This window comes from Balaenoptera physalus (genome assembly GCF_965194825.1).
Source record: "Balaenoptera physalus genome assembly, chromosome: 6".
NCBI classification, from domain to species: Eukaryota; Metazoa; Chordata; class Mammalia; order Artiodactyla; family Balaenopteridae; genus Balaenoptera; species Balaenoptera physalus.
In genome coordinates this window covers 103,699,782-103,727,014 of record NC_138885.1, presented here as the reverse complement: position 1 = coordinate 103,727,014, position 27,233 = coordinate 103,699,782, and the positions used below count along the sequence as shown (strand labels likewise).

The following is a 27,233-nucleotide window of genomic DNA, read 5'->3' as shown; positions in this document are numbered from 1 at the left end:
TAGATTTCTGCTTTAGGAGCTATGTCAGAGCAATCATTGAGGAATGGTGGCTGGGATACTGCCAGAGCAGTGGTATGAGTTTAGGTTTTCAGACTTCTGATGGCACATATTATGATCGGTGAGACTTCTTGCTGCAAGATCAAGCCACACGTGGCATATGGTGAAAGTGTCTTTTCCATTCTTCCAAGTTTCTTTCTTTCTCCCCTACCATCTCCCACTTATTTTGGATGACCTGTATTGTTCTTCATTCTACTGTCAATGTTGTAGTTTTGACCACATGTAAATAAACATTGTGTCACAGTACTTCATGGTCTAACCATCTAACCCTCAACTTCATTTCCATGCCAACAATCTTGAAGGCACAAGAAAATGCTGATTAAAATATTGAGACTTGAAAAATCATCTGTGGAATATTCCAACTATTAGATAAACAAACAGTTTCTTCTTTCCAGGTTTTAACTCTGTGTGTATGTGTGAGAGAAGATGGACCAAACAAAAGAGAGAACCCCTCTGCCACCAAAATGTGCCTAATGAGTAGAGAAGTGAGTGAAAAGGAGGAGAGAGTTTAAGTAGAATGACTAGAAAAGATAAATGGCTGAGTTGGCATTTTGTTGTGAAAACACAAGAACATCACTTGAATTCGCATTCCCTTACAAGAAAAGTATGTACAGTGTCTTATATACTATCTTGCACATAGAAAATATTCAATAAATGTTACTGTAATCACCATCATCATCATCATCATATTACTGTTTAGTATAGCAGAACAGATATATTCAATTCCTCAAACAGCTACATTTATCTACCTAAAATAGGGGGCATGCCACTAGGTAAATATCCTCTAAGGGATCAAAAATATCAGGATACATGATTATTAGTAACACTGATCTTTATGTATATCTTTATAAAAGAATTTAAACTTTATGAACATCTATTTTGAGTCTACTAAAACTCCATTTTGAGTCTACAACAACTTGATGAATTACTTCATGAGCTTATATTTTATTTATCTTATCTGAAATGTAAACCCATAATAGGTTTAAAAAAACTTAGAAAAATAATATTGCAGAGTTTCTTAAGCAGAACCACAAATGTGCAGCACTGCATCAACTCACTTTTTAAATATACACTTAAAGTCCTATTTGTACTCATCCCAGGAAAGAAAGCATAGGAACTGATTGAAGTATTGGACTTTATAAAGTTTTTCTGACCATTAAACTGGTTTTCAGAGACTTGCTTTCTGTTTGCACAAATGAAGTCTACTCAGTGAAACAATTTAAATTCATTTCATGGTGATGCTTCTCCTATTATGACCTTCCTGCTGCCCATTTGCTTAATAAAAGGAAAATAAAAGTTGTACTAAAAAAGTTTGAAATATTCATATAAGCAATTAATATTTAAACTATATAGTATTTTCTCATTATATTAGTAGAGCATTGTTGTGTTTAAGAAAAACTTTTATTAAGACAGACACCAAATATATAAATTCTATTTCAAGTACAATGAAGTAAGTTATTCAGTGAAACATTCTATTTAGATTCGTATATCATAAAGAACACACTACTAAATGCTTTTCCTTAATGAGATGGCAGAGTGACTAACTTCCCCATTTCAGGAAAGCAGCATATCAAAGTATATAATTAAATTATAAAATATCAAGATACTCATATTTTTTCGTACTATAAAAGCACTGTCCCCAAAACTCCATGTTTAACGTATTAACGTAATTTAATAATGTACTCTAAAAAATTATTTTTAACTGAATGCTCCAAGTAAAATAATTTTTATTAACTGAATAGTTTTTACTAAGCTTTTAATAATAGATTTATTGAGTTATTCTGTTATCATAATTTGGCAAAAGGTATCATATAAACATTTTCTTGTTTACATGCACCAATCAAAGTAGGTCATCTTTGTCATGTATTTTTTCGTGTGCAAACTTGAATCAAAGTAATTTCTGATAACAGTACTATATAATTACCAACTATTTCATTCTCTTCAATTGGTTATAAATAAATTAGTTTAACCCACTACAATTATTATTGGAATAATTGTCAGATAGCCAAAATACTACTCAGCTAGATTAGATGCAAACTTTCATTATATTCTTAACCAAAAAAGAAAGGGGTATACCCATGTCTGGAAAAAAATACCTTCTTAATTTAACAAGCAATTACCTAAACACTAAAGCATGAAATTTTATGGGCCTCATTATTATCTTTATCCACAGTGTGTGTTTCTGAAAAGTCATTAAATTAAATGTGTCTTTGGAAATGCTGGGTACTCTTTGACCTTTCATAGGAGTGAATTTTGTAAGTGAAATTAGGGCCTATTAGTAAAGCACCTAATTTTTTCTCAGTATTAACAGCCATTTAATTTTCGTTAAGCCTATATTTTCCGGCAGAAGATAAAACCAAGTATTTCATTATTTTTAAGATGGCACACTTTAATCTTCTATTAAGTAATCCCAGTCAGTATTATTTCCTGCCTAATCTTCAGGACTCTCAATAAAACTTTTCTGGTCTGCATTACATTTCCTTACTATAAAAGCTCAGCAAAGGAAGACAGTACTCTAAATGGGGCAAGACGTAGCTTCAGAGAAAATTATTTAAATTCCCATCATAAAAGGAAAATGATGCCTACTCCTAAGGAATACTATAAAAGAGGTAAAAATCATCAATTAACTACTCTAAAAATTATTAAAAGCTTAAAGAGCCAAAATGGTTTTTCTATTAATTTTTATTGGAGTATAGTTGCTCTATAATATTGTGTTAGTTTCTTGCAGTACAGCAAAGTGAATCAGTCATACGTATACATATATCCACTCTTTTTTCCATTTCCTTCCAATTTAGGTCATCACAGAGCATTTGAGTAGAGTTCCCTGTGCTATACGGTAGGTTCTCATTAGTTATGTTTCATACATAGTAGTGTATATATGTCAGTCCCAATCTCCCAATTCATTCCACCCCCCCTCTTCCTCCCTTGGTAACCATAAATTTGTTCTATACATCTGTGACTCTATTTCTGCTTAGCAATAAGTTCATCTCTACCATTTTTCAAGATTCCACATATAAGCAATATTATAAGATATTTGTTTTTCTCTTTCTGACTTACTTCACTCTGTATGACAGTTGCTAGGTCCATCCATGTCTCTGCAAATGAGACTACTTTGCTCCTTTTTATGGCTGAGTAATATTCCCTTGTATATATGTACTACATCTTCTTTACCCATTCCTCTGTCAATGGACATTTAGGTTGCTTCCACGTCCTGGCTATTGTAAATAGTGCCACAGTGAACGTTGGGGTGCACGCATCCTTTCGAATTACAGTTTTCTCCTGATATATGCCTAGCAGTGGGTTTGCTGGGCCATATGGTAGCTCTATTTTTAGTTTTTTAAGGAACCTCCATACTCTCCTCATAGTGGCTGTACCAATTTACATTCCCACCAACAGTGTAGGAGGATTCCCTTTTCTCCACACCCTCTCCAGCATTTATTGTTTCTAGATTTTTTAATGATGGCTATTCTGACTGGTGTGGGGTGATACCTCATTGTAGTCTTGATTTGCATTTCTCTAATAATTAGTAATGTTGAGCATCTTTTCATGTGTTCATTGGCCATCTGTATGTGTTCTTTGGAGAAATGTCTATTTAGGTCTTCTGCCCATTTTTTCATTGGGTTGTTTGTTTTTTTTATATTGAGCTTCACAAGCTGCTTGTATATTTTGGAGATAAATTCCTGGTCAGTTGCTTCGTTTGCAAATATTTTCTCCCATTCTGAGGTTGTCTTTTCAATTTGTTTACGGTTTCCTTTGCTGTGAAAAAGCTAAAGTTTCATTAGATCCCATTTGTTTATTTTTGTTTTTATTTTCATTACTCTAGGAGGTGGGTCAAAAAAGATCTTGCTGTGATTTATGTCAAAGAGTGTTCTGCCCATACTTTCCTCTTAGAGTTTTATAGTATCCAGCCTTACATTTAGGTCTTTAATCCATTTTGAGTTTATTTTTGTTTATGGTGTTAGGGAGTGTTCTAATTTCATTCTTTTACAGGTAGTTGTCCAACTTTCCCAGCAGCACTTATGGAAGAGACTGTCTTTTCTCCATTGTATATTCTTGCCTCCTTAGTCATAGATTAGGTGGCCATACATGCATGGGTTTATCTCTGAACTTTCTATTCTGTTCCATTGATCTATAATTCTGTTTCTGTGCCAGTACTATACTGTTTTGATTACTGTACATTTGTAGTATAGTCTGAAGTCTGGGAGCCTGATTCCTCCAGCTCCATTTTTCTTTCTCAAGATTGCTTTCACTCTTTGGGGTCTTTTGGTCAAAGTGTAAAAACTTTTGTTCTAATTCTGTGAAAATTACCCTTGGTAATTTGATAGGGATTGCATTGAATCTGTAGATTGCTTTGGGCAGTAGAGTCATTTTCACAATATTGATTCTTCCAATCCAAGAACATGGCATATTTCTCCAACTGTTTCTAGTATCTTTGATTTCTTTCATCAGTATCTTATAGTTTTCTGAGTAGAGGTCTTTTGCCTCCTTAGGTAAGTTTATTCCTCAGAATTTTATTATTTTGATGCGATGGTAAATGGGATTGTTTCCTTAATCTCTCTTTCTGATCTTTCATTGTTAGTGTATAGAAATGGAAGAGATTTCTGTGTATTAAAAAAAACTGTACACACTGCTATATTTAAAACGGATAACAAACAAGGACCTACTGCATAACATAGGGAACCCTGCTCAATATTATGTAACAACCTAAATGGGAAAAGAACTTGGAAAAGAATAGATACATGTATATATATAACTGAATTACTTTTCTGTAAGCCTGAAACTATCAACTTACAACTTAATCAACTATACTCCAATATAAAATAAAAAGTATTTTAAAAAGCATATTTCTGTGTATTAATTTTGTATCCTGCAACTTTACCAAATTCTTTGATTAGCCTTAGTAGTTTTCTGGTAGCATCTTTAGGATTTTCTATGTATAGTATCATGTCATCTGCAAACAGTAACAGTTTACTTCTTATTTTCCAATTTGGATTCCTTTTATTTCTTTTTCTTCTCCAACAGCCATGGCTAGGACTTCCAAAACTATGTTGAATAAAAGTGGGCATCCTTGTCTTGTTCCTGATCTTAGAGGAAATGCTTTCAGCTTTTCACCATTGAGTATGATGTTAGCTGTAGGTTTGTCATATATGGCCTTTATTATGTTGAAGTAGGTTCCCTCTAAGCCCACTTTCTGGAGAGTTTTTTTATCATAAATGGGTGTTGAACTTTGTCAAAAGCTTTTTAAAGAGCCAAAATGTTAATAGCACACATTCACATAAGTCCCTCCTATTTTCCAGGCACAGCTACAGGCCCTGGGGATATACTGAGCACAAGACAAGTCCCTATTATATGGAGTTCACAATGTAACAAAAATGTATACATTAGATAATTAGATGTAAAGGACACAAATTTCGAGCTCCTTCACAAATATACAGCATTAACTTAAAGATAACCTAATAACTGGAAAGAGATACCATACAAATAGAAGACTAAAACTTATAAATATATCAATCCTTCCCCCCCAAAAAAGTATGTATGTATAAATATATGTGTACACACCCACACACACACACACACATTCTTCCCAAATTGTTATAGATTCAACTCAGTCTTAATTCTAATCCCACCCCTGTCTTTCTATAGAAATTGACAAAGTGATTCTTAAATTTGTATGAAAATGCAAAGGATCTAAGATAGTCAAACTGTCTTTAAAAAAAGAAAAACAAAGCTGGAAGACTAACTCTATCTGACTTTAAGGACTTAATTAAACTTACGGTAATCAAGAGTGTGGTATTAGTATAAGGATAAACAAAGAGGCTAATGGAACAGAATAGAGTATAGAAATAGACCCACAATTACAGGGTCAATTGATTTTCAACAAAAATGCCAAAGAAATTCAATGAAGGATGAAAAATCTTTTTAAGAATGGTGCTGGAACAATTGACTATTCCTATAGGAAAGAAAATTAACCTCTAGCTCCTACCTCACACAGTATACAAAAATTAAAGGTAGATCACAGGCTGAAATAAAAATTCTAAATCTTTAAAGGTTTTAGAAGAAAACAGAATATTTCTGTGACCTGGGAGTAGGCAATGGTATCTTAGCCAAAATATCAAAAGCAATATTGTAAAAAAGATAAATTAGACTTCCTCAAAATTTAAAATTTCTGCTCAGCCAAAGACACCATTAAGAAATTGAAGAATCAAGCCATAAACTGGAAGAAAATATTCACAATATTCTGACAAAGGATTTGTAACCAGAATATATAAAGAACTCTTACAACTCAAAAATAAGACAACTAATTCAACCAAATACAGGCAAAAGATTTACACAGAAAGCAGGATCAATGAATGGCCAATAAGCACACACACACACACACACACAAAAAATGTTCACAATATCATTAGTTATCAGGAAAATGTATAGCAAAACTACAAGAAGCTGCTACCATACAACCACTAAAATGGCTGAAATTTAAAAGACTAACAAAACGCGATGTTGGTGACAATATGGAGCAATTGGAACTCTCATATATTGCTCTTGAGAATGTAAAATGACTCAACTGGAATGTTAGAAAATGGACTAGCAGTTTCTTATACATCTACCCTTCATAAATTCCATTCCTAAGTTTTTATCTAAAAGAAAGAAAGCACATCCTCACAAAAAGACTTGTACACAAATGTTCATAGCAGTATCATTCATAATAACCACAGTTGGAAACAACTCAGTAGAAAAAGGGTAAGCAAATTGTGGTAGACACTACACAATAGAGTACTACTTAGCAATAGAAGGGAACAAATTATTGATAAATGCAAAAATCACATATAAATTTTACAGATTTTAGCTGAGTGGAAGATGTCAAACACAAAGAAATGAATATTCTGTGATTCCATTTATGAAGTTCTCAAACTGGCAAAACTAATCTAAGGTGGAAAATAAAATCAGAACAGTGATTGCCAGGGGAGGGAATGACTGAGAAGGGACACAAAAGAAATTCCTGGATAGACAGAAATGTTCTATAGTAACATGAGTATGGAGGTTACAAGACTTCATCTGTTTGTCAAAATTATGTAGCTAAGACTTGTACATTTCAATTTATGTAAATTATAACACAAAAAAAGAACTGTAAAAAATAATATAATAAACAGGATGTGGGGTAGGGTGTGGGTGGAGATAGAAATGAAATAAGAATGGCAGAAAGTTGATAAGTGTTGAAACTGTCTGACAGGCCCAAGAAGTTCATTATTTTATTTTGTTTATTTTCTATATGCTTGGTATTTGTTTAGAATTAAAAAGTTAATATATATAAGCAAATAAATAAATTGCCTTGTACCTGCCTTCTGGAAAAGATGCCACACTTGGGTGTTTATTCAGTGTTACTGCTGCTGCTAATAATAAAGTTGATGAAGATGATAATGCTATTCCACCCACTTAATAATACTGTGTACTAGGTACAGTGCTCATTACACTGTGATGGGTAACACAAGCATAATCTTTGCCTTACAGGAGTATAAAAAAAAAAGAATAAGGAAATAAAATATATACATATATATCCATAAACTGTAGTGAATGTTCTGAAAGGGAAAAAAATGATACTGTAATACAGAATACTGATTTAATCCTTACTGAGCACTTACCATGTGATGGATATTGTGCTAAACACTAAAATGATTCCCTCAAGGATAGGTAATGTCACCCCACTTACATATGAGAAAACTGAGAGATAATTATATTCTTATAGCTAACAAATGGCAGACAGTATGCATTTGTGTTGCTCTATCCATAGTATCTGATCCAATATCAATATCTGTCCTGAACCAAAGTTTGACTGGGGTTAGTAAGTAATGCAGAATTTGATAACAGCAGATGTTGTCCTTTCAAGAACCTAACTGTCCCATAAGAAGCCAGTTTGACTTCATTATTACTATGTTGTAACCAGATAAGTCAACCTATAAGAAGGTTATTCAGGATATAATGTTCTCCCTGTTTCCATTATGTCCCCCCATCCAGTCTATTTTCCACACAGGAGCCACCTTACATTATACTTCTCCTCAAAACTATCCATTAGCCTCACCATCCCACTCAAAGGAAAAAAAGCAAAGTTCTAACAAAGGCCTCTACCACTTACTCCCTGATTCTAGTCACTATGGTCCCCTTGTTCATCTGCTAACAAGCCAAGCTGTCCCCAACATAGGCTCTTTATATTTCCTTTTCCCTCTGCCTGGAATTCCTTTTTCCCAAATTGACACACAGCCTCCTCCTTCAGTTTCGTCAGATATCTGAGAGGACGTCCCTCACTACACTGTATAAAACAGCACCTCATTTATTTCTGTCTCCTTTACTTGTGTTCTTTTTCTGCATGGCGCCTACCACCACCTGATTCAGCACGTTCTGTCAACATCCACATGTAGTTAGTGGTGATTTTACTGCACGGCACAGCCTTAGAGAGCGTAAACAGCATGGATGTGAGCCTATGAGGCAGAAGTAGAGGCAGAACAGCATGTCCTCACAGAAGCTGAGGGAGGACAAGAATGAAACAGGATGTTGTACACCAGAGTAGCATAGGTGGGGCGAAAGCCAGATTACGGGATGTTAAGTACAAGTATTATATACAATGATGATTTTAAGAGTAAGCCATCCCATTGAGAATATTTGCAGTCTATATTCTTAGCAGAAGACATAATATGCTAGTCAAGATACGGAACAAAATCAAGCAAACAGGTTTCTAATTATAAAACCCATAATTGTTTTTATGCACCTCGGACTGAGGTGAATATTGTGGCAGGTCAACTACCAAATAAAACAAGGTTTATGAAATAGTGTCTTAACTGTGAAAGATAACGCTAAGTGATGATTTTTAGTCTTCATTCAACTAACAGTTCTCTGCAAATGTGAGGTCACTTAAATTCTGGACCTCTGCATTTAAAATAACAATTGGTCTACATTTCAATATAAAAGTACAGTTATATTCTAATCTTCCAAGAAAGAATGTCAAACTACTACTTATATCATTCCTCTCCAGTATCTAGTATGTATTGGGTTGGTCAAAAACTTCACTCAGGTTTTGCCGTAAGACGTTCTGAACGAACTTTTTGGCCAACTCAATAATATATTTAATGTAACTATAAATCTTTTTAATAATGCTGTTTTTCCCTTAAAAACATCCATAAAGAAATTTTCCAAGCAGTTTTCTCCCAACCTTTTATTTATCAAGATTTAATTGACATGTAACATTCTATCAGTTTCAGGTGTACAACATACTGATTGGATGTTTGTATATATTGCAAAATAATCACAATAAGTCTGGTTAACACCCATCAAGAAACATACAGATACACCATACACCAAATTTTATATTTTAGAAGATAATCTACATTTGCAGCAAATACAGGGAAAGCCTCTGTTCTAAAATTGGCATTGCTTACAGGAGAGAAAGACAATTTCTTTTTTAATTATAGCAATTCAGATATTTTATAGTGAAATATTTGCCCTTTTCATCTCTTCCTTCATGCTTCATCATTGCTGAATTTCAAAAATAATGATATGATAATTTTTTTAAAATCTAGGGATGACAGCCTTTAGAGATATTGATAATAATTGCTGACATTTTCACAGCACTTTGTGATTTACACAGCTCTTTAATATAGATTGTCTTATTTAGTTATCACATCACTCCCTAGGAGTTAATAATATTATGCATAATTATTCCCAGTATAACAATAAGGAAACTGAGTTAATAAGTAGCAGAATATTGGAAGCTAGGTATTTGAACTTTAAGTTCAGTACTCTTTCCATGGCAAATCTTCCCTAGATAAATAATAAGCTTACAGCTATATGATTTCACTGATTTTTCTAGATTCATCACTAAATGCTACCAGTTTAATCAAGATAATATATAACACATCTGTAACCTGACTCTTTTTACGTATTAAATATTAATTATTATTAGAAAAGTATTTGACATCTACATTTATCTTGCTTTAAGAAACAGCCTTAATCCTAAAAAAGAAAACTTTAATGTATATTCCTTAAAGGGAATCCCATGTTTATCACTAATTCCTACTGGGAAAATATCCTCACAAGTCAAATTGAAAAACCTGTGTGATGAAACTTACAGTTTGGGGCAAACTTGTAGCATGACAGAGGTAGTTTTGGGAATTCTTTACAAAATTTCAGTCTCCATTTCCTGGGAATGTATCCAACAAAATTAGGCCACAGGGACATCCTTCATCAAAAGGGGCTGTGAAGCACAATTTGCTTAATATTCATTCAATGATATAAATATTAGGCATTTACTAAGGGTCAAGCAGCTTTCCTTCAAATTTTCCATGTCAGGTAGCTTAAACTAAATAAATACTTTCCTTTTCTAATTTGTATAAGTTTAATTATATCAAGTAAGATAGATTTGAGAGATACCATAAGCCCATTGAAACTAAAACCATATTTTAGTAAATACAGTAAATTTTAAAAACATTTAGTAATCTGATATTTTAGTAAACATGAACAAGAGACAGATTTCATTTGAGTGATATCTGTTTGAATCACGGTTTCTTTTAACATTAAGTTAATAATTTGCATGGGCAACAGTTTATATGGTTTTGATTATAGTTATTAAATATAATATTCAATGAACAACCAGTAATAAAAATGATAATTTCATATCACTGGAGCAAAACTCATTGCAGAAAGAGGCTCTACCTATTCAAAAGAAATTAGCAAACTCAAGCAATAATTCAAAGATCAGGAACTGAAACACTATGCCAGGCAGCACTCTGAAAAATTTGCTGTGTCAAATTCCCAGTGCATCCATTAGGTGTCTATACTAAATCACAGTGAGTGTCAGGGCCAAGAGTGCAAACCACTTCTGAGAAATGGAACTGAGGATAGAGAGGATGCTGGTTCTAGTACTATCATTCTGTGGATCATCATACACTTCCATCTAAAATGTAAAATCCCAAATAGTACGTCCATAGATCATATGAAAGTTGTATAACTTGCAAAATACATTTCTGTAAGTGCACATAATAACTGAATAAACAATCGTACAAATTATCATTTATTTACCACCACCTTTCAAAAGTAGAAGCTTATTTTAAATGTTTCCTTTACCTGGCAATACAGTCTCGTTTCTTTACATTGAAGTTTTTTATGAAGATCTTAGAAATATTATGTTCCTTTATGGTAGTTCTGTTCATCCAATTTTTGTTTTAATATGATTCTTTAACAGAGAAAGCCCCTCTTCAAATGTTTAACAAAAATTAATGAACAAAGCATAAACTGTCTACTCCATATCTAAGCATTGATTTTTCATCTAACACTGTCTTAGATAAGTATGTTCACCCCAAGTCAACACATTCACATATTTGTCTTTGCCAGGATAACACTGCCCATTTATCTAAATTTGTTTGCCAAAAATTGCATGTCTTTCATTAATTTAGAAAGAAAGAAACATGCAGAGATATTTGGTTTCTGTTAAGTTTCTCTTCTGTGCATAAATTCATGCTAGGAAATTACAAAATAACAGTTTTCTTTGGGCAACTTTCAAGTACTGAAATTGCTCTACTAAGAATACACTAGCTCCTTCCTTCCTCTAGCTTTCTATAATTTTATTATTATTTCAGAAATTAGCTTAACCTCACAGGGGAAGATTTCCACAAGCCATGATAAGACTATCAAAATACATAAGGAAGCGAATGTTACATAACGAATTAACAACCTCCTGCACAACCCCCGGCGTTCCACTCTTGTTGGTGAATTACAGTTGTGAGTGGTCTGCTCATCTGTTCAATTAATTTGCTGGTGAAGCCTTTCATATTCTTTCCAACTAGAATTGACATATAATTCATTTCTCCATAGTTAAAGCTCTGTTGCATTAACCACCATCCACCTATTAGCTAATTCAATGCCTTACTTTTATTTAGTCCAAAATAAAAAAAAAAGTCATTAAAAAATAACATACTCAGCTGCTTCTTTATAGTGCTTCAAGTCTTTCTTCAAAATTTTGTTCTCATTTTCTAAAAGCATATTCTGGGTGTAGACATCTGGAACATGCCCACCACCTCTAAGTTCGGTTACTCCCTTCTGTATTAACTCATACCTAGGATAAAATCAAACAAAAGACTTTATATTGTTTCTTTCTACTACATTGGCTTAACTTATGTACATTTCAAAAAGTTAAATCACTTTTTAAAATTTTACTTATTTATTTTTGGCTGCATCGGGTCTTCGTTGCTACACATGGGCTTTCTCCAGTTGCAAAAAGCGGGGGCTACTCTTCGTTGTGGTGCGCGGGCTTCTCGTTGTGGTGGCTTCTCTTGCTGCTCTTGTTGCGGAACACGGGCTTTAGGCACGTGGGCTTCAGCAGTTGCGGCGCTCGGGCTTAGCTGCTTCACAGCATGTGGGATCTTCCCGGACCAGAGCTCGAACCCGTGTCTCCTGCATTGGCAGGCGGATTCTTAACCACTGCGTCACCAGGGAAGCCCAAAAAGTTAAGTCTTAGGGAATGTTTATAGTGATAAGTTGCAATATAACTTTTTAAATTTAAAATGTCAATATTCGTAAGATATTTTTAAAATAAAATATTAATGAATTGCTAAGTACTAATATCATCATGGTGCATAAAATATAACTGAACATCTCCTATGCTCCAGGCACTAGTCCAGACACTGGTGAAATTAACAAAAATGCCCAAGTCCCTACCTATCTAATGGAGTTTCCATTCTAGTGTGGATGGTGATATATTCTATGAAGTAAAATAAAGCAAGATAAGAGAAACAGAGAGACTGAAGTAGAGAATGATGGGGGGGTGTTTGTGATATTTTATATAAGGTGGCCAGAGAAAGTATAACTGACAAAGTGATATTTGAGCAGGGAACTGAAGGAAATGAGAGACTAAGCCATGTGGATATGTGGGAGAGGAGCATTCTTGGCTGATAGAAAAGTAAATATAAAGGCCCTGAGACAGGAGGTGTTTGACATATACAATATAAAGCAAAAAGCCAGTACATCTGTAGTATTTGGAAACGGAGCCAACTAAGTGAGCAGGAAAGAGAATGGTGAGAGATAAGTCAGGAAGACAGCAGGGAACCAAAAAGAGGAATGTGATTTTACTCTGAATCAGAAGCCATCGGAATGCTTTAAGAGACAAGTGATGCTGATCAGATTTATGTTTTAAAAGGATTAGTCTGGCATCTGTTTGAAGAAACTGACTCTAGAGAAGGAAGAGTAGAACCAGAGAGTCTAGTTAGGAGGCTGCTGCAATAGTTCAGGAGAGAGAGACTGGTGGCTTAGACAAAGTTGGTAACAGTAAAGATTGTGAGGAATGGGTATCTTCTGGACATGCTGTAAAGATGGAGCCAACAGGGTTCTCCTACAGATCAGATGTCAGGTGTTGGTTAAAAAAGAAAAGTCAAGGATGACTGCAAGGATTTTAGCTGAGCAACAGACAGATATTTAGTGAAGGGGGGACAAATGCAGTAGGAATTGGTGCTTAGAGAAATCAAGGAACTGTTTCTATCCATGTTAAATGCAATATGTCTGCTGGGCAATTAAGTGAAAATGAACATTACACGTACATGTCCAGAGTTCAGGGAAAAAGTTAGGACATGCAGTTTAAATCTGGGAATGATCAGTAAATAGATACACTTCCAAGTCACAAGATTGGATGAGGCCAGTTAGGAAGTGAATGTAAAGAGAGAAGTGAGGAAGACCTAGGACTGTTTCAAGATTGGGAAGAGAAGGAAATACTACCAAATAGAGACTAAGAAAAAGAGGGGGCAGTGAAGTAGTGAAAGAATAGAAGAGTGCTTGGGTCAGGGACCAAGTGAAGAAAGTGTTGCAAGAAATAAGAAATGGGTAACAGTGACAAATGATGCAAGGAGAAGGAATAGGAGGAGTACAGAGGATCGATCACTGAATTTGCTAACGTGAAGTCACTGGAAAAAGTTTCAGTAGAGTCATGGAGATGAAAGTGGAACTAGAGTAGGAATGAGAGAGTAGGAAATGAGAATTAGCAACAAACTCTTTCAAGGAGATAAGCTACAAAGCAGAGCCCAGGAAATCAAGATGAACCTAGAAGAGAAAGTGGAGTCCAGGGTGTTTTGTTTTCTTCTATTTGTTAATATATGACATATTATTGTACATCTCTATGCTTATGTGAGTGATTCAGCAGAGAAGGAAAAAGTTTACAGTGCAGGAAAGAGAGGGGACAACTGCAGGAGTCATGTGCTTGAGTAGGTGAGAGGAGCTGGGATCCAGTAGAGGAGAGCTGGCCTCAGATGACAGTGTATATGGCTCAGCCGCTGTGACAGGAGAGAGGGAGAATGCTGACAACAGAGGTGGCAGGTTGGTAGCGAGGAAGCAAGAGTTGTGGAACTTCCATTTTCTCAGTGAAGTAAGAAGGAACATCAGAAAATCATTTATAAATCTGTAAATAAGTACAATTTTGATCATTATATGTAGCAATTAATAAAGTTAAATAAAAAACAACCAGAGCGGGCTTCCCGGGTGGCTCAGTGGTTGAGAGTCTGCCTGCCAGTGCAGGGGATGCGGGTTTGAGCCCTGGTCTGGTAGGATCCCACATGCCGCGGAGCAACTAGGCCCGTGAGCCACAACTACTGAGCCTGCGCGTCTGAAGCCTGTGCTCCGCAACAAGAGAGGCCGCGATAGTGAGAGGCCCACACACCGCGATGAAGAGTGGCCCCTGCTCACCGCAATTAGAGAAAGCCCTACGCACAGAAACGAAGACCCAACACAGCCAATAAATAAATAAATAAATAAATAAATAAAATTAAAAAAAAAAAAACCAGAGCATAGAAAAACATTTCAAGTAATATAGTTATTAACAAAGAAATCCCTACAAAGCTTGCTATAGATGAGCTAAATATTAGTTTAAAAACGTTTAATTTTCAGCATTTTCATATTTTAAATCTTTATTAATATATTACACATTAGTAGTCGTATGTTTTGTGTTATATATATATCTTATCTGATACCAAAAATAGCAAGAAAACTGTAAAATATCCAAAAGTTTAAGATAATTGAATCAATATTAAATGATATTTGCCACAACTTACAAAACAACAAATAGATAACCATTTAAGCATAAAATCACTTTTCTATGCATATTTGGAATGTGGTTTATACTTATCTCAAAAGAGAAGACATAAGGATTGACTGAAGTATTGGACCATAAAGTTTTTCTGACCATAAAATTGGTTTTCAGCAACTTGCTTTATTTAATGCAGAAAAAAAAATCACTAAAGAAATTATTTCAAGAAGAAAAAAAAGTGATATGAAGGCCACTAAAATAAATGCTATGTAAATAAATTAATATGTGGTAAAAGTTGTAACTGAACTACCCACATTTGAGTAATTATGTATTATGCCAAATTTTATTGGCTAAAAGCAGCAATATTTACCCTTTTGTGAAAATTAAAGGAATATACTAATTTATAATTTCTTCTAAAATTAAGAAAAAATTAAAATAGCTATTAAATATTATAAATAATTGCACTATTACATTTGATGGCATTTTTACTACCATCCAAACTTCAGTAGAATGGTAGGAACAGAAGCCTAACTGGAGAGAACCAAGGATGTAAAACAGTAAAGAAAGAAAGAAAATAAAGAGCCTGTTTTCAAAACATTTGGCTGTAAAGGGAAGAAGACTTGGAGTGAGTTGGAGATAATAAGAGGAAAAGGCAAAGAGCAAGAATGTACATTTCACGTGAGTCCTGACCTTGTTAACAGCCAGCAAAACAATCCAGTGGAGGAAAGGAGATGGTTGACAGATGCTCGGTAAGGGTACATAAAATGCACTACCATAATTCTCCATGTTAACCCTTTCTTTAATTTTGCCCCCCAGGGAAATTATAATTGTCCACAGAGCACTTCTAAAGGGTCATAAAAATATCACTGACTAAACCCACAGTGCAGACTTTTTGTGGTTCATAGAATATTATGAATATGTATAATCTTTTCTGTGTGGGTTAATGGTCAGAAAATAAATATTTAGAATTTGGAGAAAAAAAAAAAGGTTTCTGGGCCATATGGTCTCTGCTGTGACTAACTAACTTTGCCATTATATGTAATAGTGTGAAAGCAACCACAGACAAATAGACAATACCTAAAAGATAGGTCATGGCTGTGTTCCAATAAAATTTTATTTACCAAAACAGGAGGCATGTTAGATTTGGCCCCAGAGCCTTAGTTTGCTGACCCCAGATTCAATGGATTTACTGCAATTACTGTTTGAGGAATGAAAGAACATAAGTCAAATTTTACTGCCCAGATTTTTTGGTTTTTGGAGTTTTTGTTTGTTTGTTTTTTGTGGGTTTTTTTTTTTTTTACAAACCAAAAATAGAGAAACCTTGCTTCACCACCTTTTATAAAATTAAATGAATTTACAGCAATGATATATTACAAGTGTTTTTCTCTATAATAAGAAATTATAAAAATAATATATATAATATTCCTACAGTCTTACTATGCATAATAAGTAATGGTTTCTGATCAAAGTAAAAAATGTTTCATTTGAAATAAAAATATCCAATACAGTATAATCTCATTACAAATAATTTGTAATCTCATTACAAACTGGCGGCTAGGGATAAGAATAAAATAATTTGAACCACAGTATTACTAAGCCCATATAATGAAGAGATATTTATACAAATTTTACATTATGATTGTAATATTATGCTAAATGGAATGCTTACTTAGGGGTTCTATAAATCTTAATACTATTGTACTTTTCTGAAATTTCATCTCAATTCAAATTGCTAAATCTAAAAGGATAATATGGCAACAAGCACCTAATTAAGAGCATACTTGGTTCCAGATTTCTCTAAGGGGATCATTTCACACTTTGGACTGGCCAAACATGTAAGCACTACGTGTCCTAACGCATATCTTTAGAAGAAAAAAAGGAAACTGAACCACATTAATTTTTCATTAGTACTGCAAATTAACCATCTACCTACTTTTATAAAAATGTATTTTCTAATACTTTTATAATTATTTCTTAGGGACATTTTTATAAAAATTATTCACACAACTTCCAGATTTAATAGGAAGAGTATTATTTTTCTACCATCAAACTTGCTCTTTTTCCTAAACCGTATTAATCAAAAATGGTTCTCCTAGTTAAATTTATTAACATTAGACATGCAATTTGAAATAATGAAACTCATTTCTTCTATGTGCATGGTCTCTGTAGATGAGAACGAAAACAAGCAGAATATAAAAGTTAAATCAGAGAGGGCAGAGAGCAGAAGCAAGAAAAACTACAATCCTGCAGCCTGCGGACCAAAAACCACAGTTACAGAAAGATAGAGAAGATGAAAAGGCAGAGGGCTATATACCAGATGAAGGAACAAGAAAAAACCCCAGAAAAACAACTAAATGAAGTGGAGATAGGCAACCTTCCAGAGAAAGAATTCAGAATAATGATAGTGAAGATGATCCAGGACCTCGGAATAAGAATGGAGGCAAAGGTTGAGAAGATGCAAGAAATGATTAACAAAGACCTAGAAGAATTAAAGAACAAACAAACAGAGATGACCAATACAATAACTGAAATGAAAACTACACTAGAAGGAATCAATAGCAGAATAACTGAGGCAGAAGAACGGATAAGTGACCTGGAAGACAGAATGGTGGAATTCACTGCTGCAGAACAGACTAAAGAAAAAAGAATGAAAAGAAATGAAGACAGCCTAAGAGACCTCTGGGACAACATTAAACGCAACAACATTCGCATTATAGGGGTCCCAGAAGGAGAAGAGAGAGAGAAAGGACCAGAGAAAATATTTGAAGAGATTATAGTCGAAAACTTCCCTAACATGGGAAAGGAGATAGCCACCCAAGTCCAGGAAGCGCAGAGAGTCCCATACAGAATAAACCCAAGGAGAAACACGCCGAGACACATAGTAATCAAAGTGGCAAAAATTAAAGACAAAGAAAAATTATTGAAAGCAGCAAGGGAAAAACGACAAATAACATACAAGGGAACTCCCATAAGGTTAACAGCTGATTTCTCAGCAGAAACTCTGCAAGCCAGAAGGGAGTGGCATGATATACTTAAAGTGATGAAAGGGAAGAACCTACAACCAAGATTACTCTACCCGGCAAGGATCTCATTTAGATTTGATGGAGAAATCAAAAGCTTTACAGACAAGCAAAAGCTAAGAGAATTCAGCACCACCAAACCAGCTCTACAACAAATGCTAAAGGAACTTCTCTAAGTGGGAAACACAAGAGAAGAAAAGGACCTACAAAAACAAACCCCAAAAAATTAAGAAAATGGTCATAGGAACATACATATCGATAATTACCTTAAACGTGAATGGATTAAACGCCCCAACCAAAAGACATAGACTGGCTGAATGGATACAAAAACAGGACCCATATATATGCTGTCTACAAGAGACCCACTTTAGACCTAGGGACACATACAGACTGAAAGTTAGGGGATGGAAAAAGATATTCCATGCAAATGGAAATCAAAAGAAAGCTGGAGTAGCTATACTCATATCAGATAAAATAGACTTTAAAATAAAGAATGTTACAAGAGACAAGGAAGGACACTACATAATGATCCAGGGATCAATCCAAGAAGAAGATATAACAATTATAAATATATATGCACCCAACATAGGAGCACCTCAATACATAAGGCAACTGCTAACAGCTATAAAAGAGGAAATCGACAGTAACACAATAATAGTGGGGGACTTTAACACTTCACTTACACCAATGGACAGATCATCCAAAATGAAAATAAATAAGGAAACAGAAGCTTTAAATGACACAATAGACCAGATAGATTTAATTGATATATATAGGACATTCCATCCAAAAACAGCAGATTACACATTCTTCTCAAGTGCGCACGGAACATTCTCCAGGATAGATCACATCTTGGGTCAAAAATCAAGCCTCAGTAAATTTAAGAAAATTGAAATCATACCAAGCATCTTTTCTGACCACAACGCTATGAGATTAGAAATGAATTACAGGGAAAAAAACGTAAAAAAGACAAACACATGGAGGCTAAACAATACGTTACTAAATAACCAAAAGATCACTGAAGAAATCAAAGAGGAAATAAAAAAATACCTAGAGACAAATGACAATGAAAACACGACGACCCAAAACCTATGGGATGCAGCAAAAGCGGTTCTAAGAGGGAAGTTTATAGCTATACAAGCCTACCTAAAGAAACAAGAAAAATCTCAAGTAAACAATCTAACCTTACACCTAAAGAAACTAGAGAAAGAACAAACAAAACCCAAAGTTAGCAGAAGGAAAGAAATCATAAAGATCAGAGCAGAAATAAATGAGATAGAAACAAAGAAAACAATAGCAAAGATCAATAAAACTAAAAGTTGGTTCTTTGAGAAGATAAACAAAATTGATAAGCCATTAGCCAGACTCATCAAGAAAAAGAGGGAGAGGACTCAAATCAATAAAATCAGAAATGAAAAAGGAGAAGTTACAACAGACACTGCAGAAATACAAAACATCCTAAGAGACTACTATAAGCAACTTTATGCCAATAAAATGGACAACCTGGAAGAAATGGACAAATTCTTAGAAAGGTATAACCTTCCAAGACTGAATCAGGAAGAAACAGAAAATATGAACAGACCAATCACAAGTAATGAAATTGAAACTGTGATTAAAAATCTTCCAACAAACAAAAGTCCAGGACCAGATGGCTTCACAGGTGAATTCTATCAAACATTTAGAGAAGAGCTAACACCCATCCTTCTCAAACTCTTCCAAAAAATTGCAGAGGAAGGAACACTCCCAAACTCATTCTATGAGGCCACCATCACCCTGATACCAAAACCAGACAAAGACACTACAAAAAAAGAAAATTACAGACCAATATCACTGATGAATATAGATGCAAAAATCCTCAACAAAATACTAGCAAACAGAATCCAACAACACATTAAAAGGATCATACACCACGATCAAGTGGGATTTATCCCAGGGATGCAAGGATTCTTCAATATACGCAAATCAATCAATGTGATACACCATATTAACAAACTGAAGAATAAAAACCATATGATCATCTCAATAGATGCAGAAAAAGCTTTTGACAAAATTCAACACCCATTTCTGATAAAAACTCTCCAGAAAGTGGGCATAGAGAGAACCTACCTCAACATAATAAAGGCCATATATGACAAACCCACAGCAAACATCATTCTCAATGGTGAAAAACTGAAAGCATTTCCTCTAAGATCAGGAACGAGACAAGGATGTCCACTCTCACCACTATTATTCAACATAGTTCTGGAAGTCCTAGCCACGGCAATCAGAGAAGAAAAAGAAATAAAAGGAATACAAATTGGAAAAGAGGAAGTAAAACTGTCACTGTTTGCGGATGACATGATACTATACATAGAGAATCCTAAAACTGCCACCAGAAAACTGCTAGAGCTAATTAATGAATATGGTAAAGTTGCAGGATACAAAATTAATGCACAGAAATCTCTTGCATTCCTATACACTAATGATGAAAAATCTGAAAGAGAAATTATGGAAACACTCCCATTTACCATTGCAACAAAAAGAATAAAATACCTAGGAATAAACCTACCTAGGGAGACAAAAGACCTGTATGCAGAAAACTATAAGACACTGATGAAAGAAATTAAAGATGATACCAACAGATGGAGAGATATACCATGTTCTTGGATTGGAAGAATCAACATTGTGAAAATGAGTATACTACCCAAAGCAATCTACAGATTCAATGCAATCCCTATCAAATTACCAATGGCATTTTTTACAGAGCTAGAACAAATCATCTTAAAATTTGTATGGAGACACAAAAGACCCCGAATAGCCAAAGCAGTCTTGAGGCAAAAAAATGGAGCTGGAGGAATCAGACTCCCTGACTTCAGACTATACTACAAAGCTACAGTAATCAAGACAATATGGTACTGGCACAAAAACAGAAACATAGATCAATGGAACAAGATAGAAAGCCCAGAGATTAACCCACGCACCTATGGTCAACTAATCTATGACAAAGGAGGCAAAGATATACAATGGAGAAAAGACAGTCTCTTCAATAAGTGGTGCTGGGAAAACTGGACAGCTACATGTAAAAGAATGAAATTAGAATACTCCCTAACACCATACACAAAAATAAACTCAAAATGGATTAGAGACCTAAATATAAGACTGGACACTATAAAACTCTTAGAGGAAAACATAGGAAGAACACTCTTTGACATAAATCACAGCAAGATCTTTTTTGATCCACCTCCTAGAGTAATGGAAATAAAAACAAAAATAAACAAGCGGGACCTAATGAAACTTCAAAGCTTTTGCACAGCAAAGGAAACCATAAACAAGACGAAAAGACAACCCTCAGAATGGGAGAAAATATTTGCAAATGAATCAACGGACAAAGGATTAATCTCCAAAATATATAAACAGCTCATTCAGCTCAATATCAAAGAAACAAACACCCCAATCCAAAAATGGGCAGAAGACCTAAATAGACATTTCTCCAAAGAAGACATACAGACGGCCACGAAGCACATGAAAAGCTGCTCAACATCACTAATTATTAGAGAAATGCAAATCAAAACTACAATGAGGTATCACCTCACTCCTGTTAGAATGAGGATCATCAGAAAATCTACAAACAACAAATGCTGGAGAGGGTGTGGAGAAAAGGGAACCGTCCTGCACTGTTGGTGGGAATGTAAATTGATACAGCCACTCTGGAGAACAATATGGAGGTTCCTTAAAAAACTAAAAATAGAATTACCATATGACCCAGCAATCCCACTACTGGGCATATACCCAGAGAAAACCGTAATTCAAAAAGACACATGCACCCGAATGTTCATTGCAGCACTATTTACAATAGCCAGGTCATGGAAGCAACCTAAATGCCCATCAACAGACGAATGGATAAAGAAGATGTGGTACATATATACAATGGAATATTACTCAGCCATAAAAAGGAACGAAATTGAGTCATTTGTTGAGACGTGGATGGATCTAGAGACTGTCATACAGAGTGAAGTAAGTCAGAAAGAGAAAAACAAATATCATATATTAATGCATGTATGTGGAACCTAGAAAAATGGTACAGATGAGCCAGTTTGCAGGGCAGAAGTTGAGACACAGATGTAGAGAATGGACATATGGACACCAAGGGGGGAAAACTGCGGTGAGGTGGGGATGGTGGTGAGCTGAATTGGGCGATTGGGATTGGCATGTATACACTGATGTGTATAAAATCGATGCCTAATAAGAACCTGCAGTATAAAAAAGCAAACAAAACAACTAATACTAAACTTTCATTGGGTTATTTGTATGGAAATATGTTAATATAAATGTTTCAGACATTACATGAAATTCCTAAAAATCTTATATTTGTATTTGTATGGAAATATGTATGGAAATATGTTAATATAAATGTTTCAGACATTACATGAAATTTCTAAAAATCTTATATTTGTATTTGTATGGAAATATGTATGGAAATATGTTAATATAAATGTTTCAGACATTACATGAAATTTCTAAAAATCTTATATGTTCTGGTATAATGTTATAAGTAATAATCCTAGTTATTACTTTAAAATGTATATCTCAGAAATAACTAATTTTCTTGTCAACTGCATTATTATGAACTTTCATCAAATCTTTTACCGTGGTCATTTTTAAGTCTTTTGTCATTTACAGACAGTTCTGGGTGTACTCTGATGATTTTGCAAATATGTTCCTATAAAAGGGTTTCATCTTCAAGAAATTCATGGAAAAGACTCTGACAAGTACAGGTTTCTGGTAACTGACTGTACTGCTGAACTGAATGAATAAGCATTTTCAGAACTCTAATGAAAAACTGATGAACTCATAAAAGTGCTAACAAAAGATCAAGATGAAAAAAAACAATTAATTACATGGGACTGAGTGAACTGATGAGGATGAGTATAATTTTTGTGACTTTCTGTCTGAATTAAAAGAAAAAAAAAAGTCCCTCAAGGACTCAGAGGCAAAGAATATACAAATCAATTTCCACTGCAAAGTAAAGGAGCTGTTACAGTGGAGGATTACTGGACTGAATGTCAATATTATGACATAGTATGAGTGTGTTTCATGTTTGGTAATTGCAATCATTGTTGTTTTTGTTGTGGTCATCCATGTACAATGCTTGGTGTCAGTCTATTTATCTCTTGTAAAAAAAAAAAAAAAAAAAAAAAAAAAGTTAAATCAAAGTTGGATTAGTAGAAATTACAAATTGCACCTATATTTAAAATTAGGATTGAACTCCAAAACACTATAAACAACTTTATATATCATATTGTTCCTTCTTTCTATAATATCAATGGCTTTTAAAAATCAAACATTTTATTATCCAATTATTTAATAATATTTTGTTAACAAATGTTAGGACTCTGAAAACGTGCCTGGTGACATTACCACTACAGCAAAGGAATAAAGACAGTATGCCTGCTGATTTTCATAACCAATAAGTTATTAAATTTTCAATTATAACAAGAAAAAGGTATCATTTGACAATGTAATTCCACTTACTTCTAAATGAAGGGATATTTGTAGAAAAAAAATTAGTTGTGTGAGTAGAGAAAAGCAGGCCATTACACTCTAAGTAAAACAAGCAAAGTAGTACTGTTAGTAGGATGTCTTAATACAGGAAATTATACCCTTATAATTATTCTAAAGACATTTTTTAAATATTTTATCAAATAGCTTCATATTATATAACTACAGGAGACATTCCATTTTATTGATTCTTGAAAATCACCTAAATTTGTATATTTAGAAAAGATATTTATTAAAAATTTCTTTGAAATTGATATCCTGATTGTGTGTTTATGTGTGTTGTGGTTTCAGTGGCGGTGATGGGAAAAGTTTCTATCCAGTTCATTCATTTTACATAAGCCGAGTCACTCAAAGTCTTTTAAGATGATTAAAAGTTTTACCATTCAGATTGAAAGCAATCAAGAGTTCTGGTCATTCCCATTTTGATCAGGAAATTGCAGAGAAAGTCTTCTATTGCTTCAGGTACTGCGTGCTTTGAAGAAAGGACTGTTTTCTGCTCCTAAAATTTAAATGTGTAATTATTTATTTTGAAAATATCAAAGCTTTGATTAATTGTACACATAGGTTTTACATTCATTTATTCATTCATTCACTTTTTAAAGAATTTTGTTGAATGTTATGTCCAGGAACTATTTTAATCACTAGGGATAAAGCAGTGATGAAAACAGACAACACTCAGTCCTCATAACTAATAGTCAAGAATATGGGGACAGAAAATGAATAACTAAATTAAAAATATATAGTATGGTAGATGGTACTAAGTGCCTGTGGGTACAAACAGAGGGTTGAAGCGAGGGAAAGCCAGGTAGGGAGCAGATATGTGTGTGGAGCTGGGCTGCTATGCACACAGGGTGATAAAGGAAGATTTCATTGAGAAAGCAGCATCTGAACATAAATCTAGAGAAGAGGTAGAGTCATGTTCCAGATACAGCATTAGCAAGTACAAAGGCAGGCAAGACTGTGATTGGATTGTTTGGAAAACAATAAGGAGGTCAGCTTGCCCTAACAACAGTATATAACAAATTTTAAAAAAGAAAAAAATATGTATAGATCATTTAATTCTTTTAATTATTATCATTATAAAAAGAAATGTGGTTTGGGTGCCTTGATTTCTAGAAACACTATGGAAGAAATTATGTGCAATAGAGGGCTCTTGTACTACTATTTCATAATGGAAATAAATAAGTCTATCAACTAGATTAGGGGTCAGCTAACTGTTCTCATAAACAAAGTTTATTAGAACCCCACCATGCCCACTTATTTACATATTGTCTATGGCTGTTTTTGCACTACAGTTGAGCAGTTGCAACAGAGGCCTTATGCCCTTCAAAACTCAAAATATTTTCTATTTGACCCTTGGGAGAACAAGTTTAGAGATCCTTAAACTAGAGAAATGGAGATATTTCAGCAAGTGAGATATGAAATTAGGAGTCATAACAACTACCATATCACATATCACTGTATAAAATAAATCTAGTAATGGGTAGATTCTTAATATCAACAGCATCATTGTCTCCAAAGTACATTCATTTTCTTCTCATTGGTAAGAACTCAGTAATCTCACTGCAGAATATTTGGATAGTCAGATCTATTTTCACCTACAAAACCCAGCAATGGACTTTCCTTCCTACTTCCCCTTCCCAACTTGGTAATGGTTACAGACCAGGTTACAAAGAATGCACACAATGGTTACACAGAAATGCACTGAAGAAAGAGAATCTTTCTTGCTACAAAAAGTCCTTTAAAAGTTCTATAAATACTTTAATGCTGATGTTAACTACTAGTGGCTATTATGACAATCAAAATAGTGATAAGTTTAAGCAAATTTAGGGGGCTACAGAAAATTCCTGACAAATGACGGGGTTTTAAAATAAATTTTTTTTAAAGCTCATGCAGAATAACTTCAAATCTCTTTCCTAAGATCATTAAAAAAGATATCAGATAACAATGACGATAAAGTGTAGGACCCTATATCAAACATCATGGGAGATGCCAAGGTAGCAGAGTACAGCATGCCTGTCATCCATCAAGTTCTTGAATTGTGGTAGAAGATTTTATATTTATAACTGTTAGGTAAGGGCATAATATAGCTCAAAGCAAACATTCATTATACTTAATAAATGCTACCTTTGATTTTGGGTCAGTACATTTGAACATGATATTTTAAGATGAGAAGGATGATAGTTGAAGGAATCAGGAACATAGGAGAAAAGGGAAGACAGACTGTACCTACTCTAGTTTCTAAAGATGCCTATGGACTGCTCGCTTACAAGATGCTGTGTGTGTGGTTGCAACACACAAGATTCCTGCCTTCTCAAATAAATGTTTTCTCTTCCTGAACGCATCTTATACACACACCTTGAAACATCCAAAACAGAAATCCAACCACTTTAAACTGCCATAGTTCTTACTTATACATTGAGATTTATAATCCTGACAATATATTTATGTATCTATAGTCCTTCAGCATTACACACCACACACACACACGTATCAAGCTGTAATGTGATCATAAATGTCTCTTTTATCTTTACAAATAATATTAACTTAACATATATTTGCTGAACATTACCCATATGCCAGGCACTGTGTGAAAAGTGCTAGGAATTAAATATGAATAAGACACCGTCCCTGTCTCAAGGAATTGAAAGACCAGTTGAGTAAAAAACAAAACATGTAAGCAAATAACAGTATAGAAGCTCTACTATTTGTGATTAGTTTTGATTATAAAAGCCTGTTTATAAGTCTACACAGAACATCATACATACAGCCAATAGGTACATTTACGTAATTTTAAGTTGCATTTTTATCTCAATTATACAATATATACAACTCTCATTACAGCTTTAAAACTGATTTAATGATGGTGTTAATAAAGCACCTCAGAATAAGGACAAAAAGAGCTAAGGCTCTAAAAACTAGCAAATATGCCTCACTTTACAAAATGCTGAATTATTAAAAAATCCATCCACATGTGACCCAGAAATCTGTTGGATACAAAAGTGGCTCAAGCATGTTGCTTAGTTTTCTCTATGAAAGTTATAAAGATAAAATTTTCTAATTAGAGAGGTTTCTAAATAGTGTCCCGTGTGAAAAAATAGAGATCGTCTTGGTAAAGTGACAGATAAAGGTGGAAAGTATTTCACTTGTGTTGGGTAGGTACATGAAGGCTTTGTTAAGAAAGACTCTTAAGTTGGAATTTATAGAAGAAGAGGAAGTTCAATGGGTGAAGAAGGATGGAAGGAAATTCAAGGCAAGAAAAACATCAGAGGCAAAGACAAGGAACGAGAGTTCAGTCCGTTCAAGTTCAAGGTCTTACGGAGAAAGGACCAAAGAGAAAGTTGGAAAGCCAGACAGAAAGCACATCAAGAAGGTCAAGGCAGATGGAAGGATGGAGACATTGGTGATTTAAGTAGAGGAGTGATAAATTCAAATTTGTGTTTAAAACCTCCCTTACATGGAAGTAGAAGGAGGCACAGTATCAGCAGCATGACAGTAGCTCTGATGAGAGAAGACAGAAGGTGAATCTGAGAGAAACTAAGTAAGGGATGAAAGCGAAGAGAAGGATA

General features: G+C 34.3%; 1 protein-coding gene across 1 annotated transcript in view; it reads right to left on the bottom strand.

Moving 5' to 3' along the window:
• The window catches only part of SPAG16 (sperm associated antigen 16), a gene marked incomplete at its 3' end in the record, with an annotated part of 901,411 nt that overhangs the window by 847,432 nt on the left and 26,746 nt on the right, over nucleotides 1–27,233 (bottom strand). Inside the window, exons 4-5 of the mRNA XM_082467474.1 lie at nucleotides 24,045–24,163; nucleotides 12,017–12,154 (exon numbers count right to left, since the gene is read on the bottom strand). Coding sequence (XP_082323600.1) covers nucleotides 12,017–12,154; nucleotides 24,045–24,163 — 257 coding nt within the window. The remainder of the gene's footprint in view (nucleotides 1–12,016; nucleotides 12,155–24,044; nucleotides 24,164–27,233) is intronic.